At 41.6% G+C, this 2,623-nt stretch overlaps 1 protein-coding gene across 1 annotated transcript; it reads right to left on the reverse strand.

Moving 5' to 3' along the window:
• Window positions 1–332: 332 nt before the first annotated feature.
• Window positions 333–1,149, reverse strand: LOC118267909 (transcription factor VBP-like). Its single transcript, XM_035582160.2, has one exon. The coding sequence runs from the start codon at window positions 945–947 to the stop codon at window positions 336–338; it is 612 nt and encodes a 203-aa protein (XP_035438053.2). The 5' UTR covers window positions 948–1,149; the 3' UTR covers window positions 333–335.
• Between the last annotated feature and the right edge of the window lie 1,474 nt (window positions 1,150–2,623).

The following is a 2,623-nucleotide window of genomic DNA, read 5'->3' on the forward strand; positions in this document are numbered from 1 at the left end:
AGTATGTTATTCACAAAAAATACATGATTTATAAGTAAAATTCATTTATTTTACCAAAATTAAAATTAATGAATCCAACCACACATTACAAATTATTTTTACAAAAACCATTCTACATAATAATCGCATTTACCACTAGACTATGTATTTAGTATCACACACTTTGGTTTAGACTTAGATACCACTCTTTGCACTCTTATCTTAACGCCTCATTGCCAATCTCTGACACCAAATTGTATATAAACTTAGTTTATAAGTACATTGCACACACTCATGAAGTCCACTCCTACAGTCTTACTGTCAGCAGTGAGCAACCGGTAGTCCGTTGTCAGCAGTCAGCAGTCGCACCTCTGCCGGCAGCGCCTGCACAGTCCGGCTGCCAGCCTGGCTTGCAGCTCCGCCACTTTCTTCTTCAAGTACGTGGTCTGCAGCGCGAGCTTCATCTCCCGCAGCTTCCGTCGGTCGCGGCTCGCCTTCGCCGCGATATTGTTCCGCTCCCTCTGTTTTTTGTACGAATCGTCTATGGACTGGCTGCTCTGTACAGCCCGCTTCATTCTGGGATTGTGCCCCAGCAGTGAGCCGCCATTTTTGGCGGCCATGGCCCTCATGGCGTCCTCTTCGAAAATTTGATATTCTCTATCATTTGATAAAGATTCGGTATCGCAATCTTCAGTGCAGTGACCACTGTCATTGGATATTGGGGAAACCGTGGACGCTGCGTACTTTACTGGAGTGTTGACAGCTCGATAGTAGCTGGCCTCTGGGTAGACGGCGTCTGGATAAGCGATGTAGCCGGGATACATCTCTGGCACAGATGTCGGGAGTGGTGGAGCACTCAGTGGCTGTAACGTAGACACTGGCTTCACCTTCACTGCAGGCCTCGACAGGTCGAGGGCGTGCTCCTGGTCCTCACAGTCACTATTATACGGTTTCCAAAACGAAGCCATTATTACTTGGAGCACTTTTGCAGTAGTTTGCTTGACGTGCAAATCACGAATGATCACTGTCGATAGCTCCTGACGGACGAGTGAGCAACGTTTGACAGGGGCGGGGCCTAACTGACCACGCTCAGTGGAAGGGATGCAGGCAGGTAGCTGCCCTAACGGACTGGGTTCGAGATGATTTATTGGTTTTGTAAAGGGGTAACTGAGTACTGTAAAAGTAAACTTATAGCAGTAATAAATGTAAGAAAACGGTTTTATTTTACTGTAATCATGGTAAAACTGTTTCGTAGATGATTGTATTAGTTCAACCAGCTGCTTATTTGGATAATTTTGTTCAATTTTCATTGAGTCTTTTGAAATTATCTCAAATGTCATTTAAAATTATACAAGCTTTACTTGGCAACTTAACTACCTAATGTTATTATAAATATAATAGGCGTAGAATATTTATAGTAGCGTATAGAATATGTATAGGTAGGTATAGTACCGTCAGCATAGAGTAGGTATTTATATGTAGTATCTACTCATGTAGATACTATCTATTACACCCATAAACAAAGAGCTTAATTTGTTTTTGTTTGTTTACTTACTGGTAAAAAAGGTGAGTTAAAGTATGCATGGTATTTTATGATAGATGCGTCGCCGAAATATCTGTAAGCGCACAACTTTGAAATCAATGCAATAAATTCTTAACTAAATGTTAGGTTTATTGGTTACTGTGCTGCCCATAGTATTTTTAAGTACCTATATACAATATTTTACAGCTACAGCCAAAATTGAGTGACTGTTATTGTGGCAGCCACCAATATTCTCACGTGAAACTGCCTGCAATAACATGGCGCGTGTCGCGGCCGCTGGGGACAATGCAAGTGTTTGTCTGTCAAAGGATTCGTGTTGTTTTTGCGCAGGCGTCCGTCCTGCTCGCCGACTCTCTAACAAATTAGAAAAACTCGTAAATATTAACCCATCGCGACCGTGGCGTCATCGTCAATCGGAATAAATCTAACTTTTATGCTTGGTCTTTAATTAATCTTTACTATCAAGTTACTACTAAGTAGATACAGCACCTAACTAGCAGCGTGTATGCACTATCTTATACCAATATTACTATGGAAAACTTACTTCATTGTATTAGTTATGCCCGCCAGCGTGGTCCCTAGCACAGCATAAATAACGGTATTTACCTATTGTTCTAAAGAAAGTTCTATTTTGCAAACTTGCGAACCATCGCATTGTTTCCGAGCGCCAGAAAGAAAGGGTTGTTCTTTGGAACTGTAACACAATGCAGATTATACAATTTGCATGTTACGTTTGTGTAGGCTTCTTCCAAGAATCTTGACTTGCACTAATTACGAAATAAGTACCGTCTACCATCTTTATACATTGCTGAGACATGCAAAACAATCAATTACAAATAAAAGAAACTGAAACATTATACATTGTCAAGATCTCTAGACTAGTGACAATAGTCACTGTCTGTCTGTCTGTATGTGGGCGCCGATGTGCAATGTTCTATAAACTGTTGCGTCTACTGTTTAGCTAGCCTACAAGTAAGACTCGGTTAGCCCCCAAACAAGTTGCTACCTTATCCCGATATGTATAAAGTTGAATCTGTCTGTAGTCTGGCGGTGCAGTGTTGGCGGTCCGCTGCTTCAAAGCCGTGTAGTTGTACAATCGCA

The sequence above is a fragment of the Spodoptera frugiperda genome, chromosome 6, assembly GCF_023101765.2.
Source record: "Spodoptera frugiperda isolate SF20-4 chromosome 6, AGI-APGP_CSIRO_Sfru_2.0, whole genome shotgun sequence".
Classification (NCBI taxonomy): domain Eukaryota; kingdom Metazoa; phylum Arthropoda; class Insecta; order Lepidoptera; family Noctuidae; genus Spodoptera; species Spodoptera frugiperda.

Coding starts and splice junctions, on each gene's coding strand:
- LOC118267909 (XM_035582160.2), bottom strand. CDS start 947: ATGGCTTCGTTTTGGAAACCGTATAATAGTGACTGTGAGGACCAGGAG.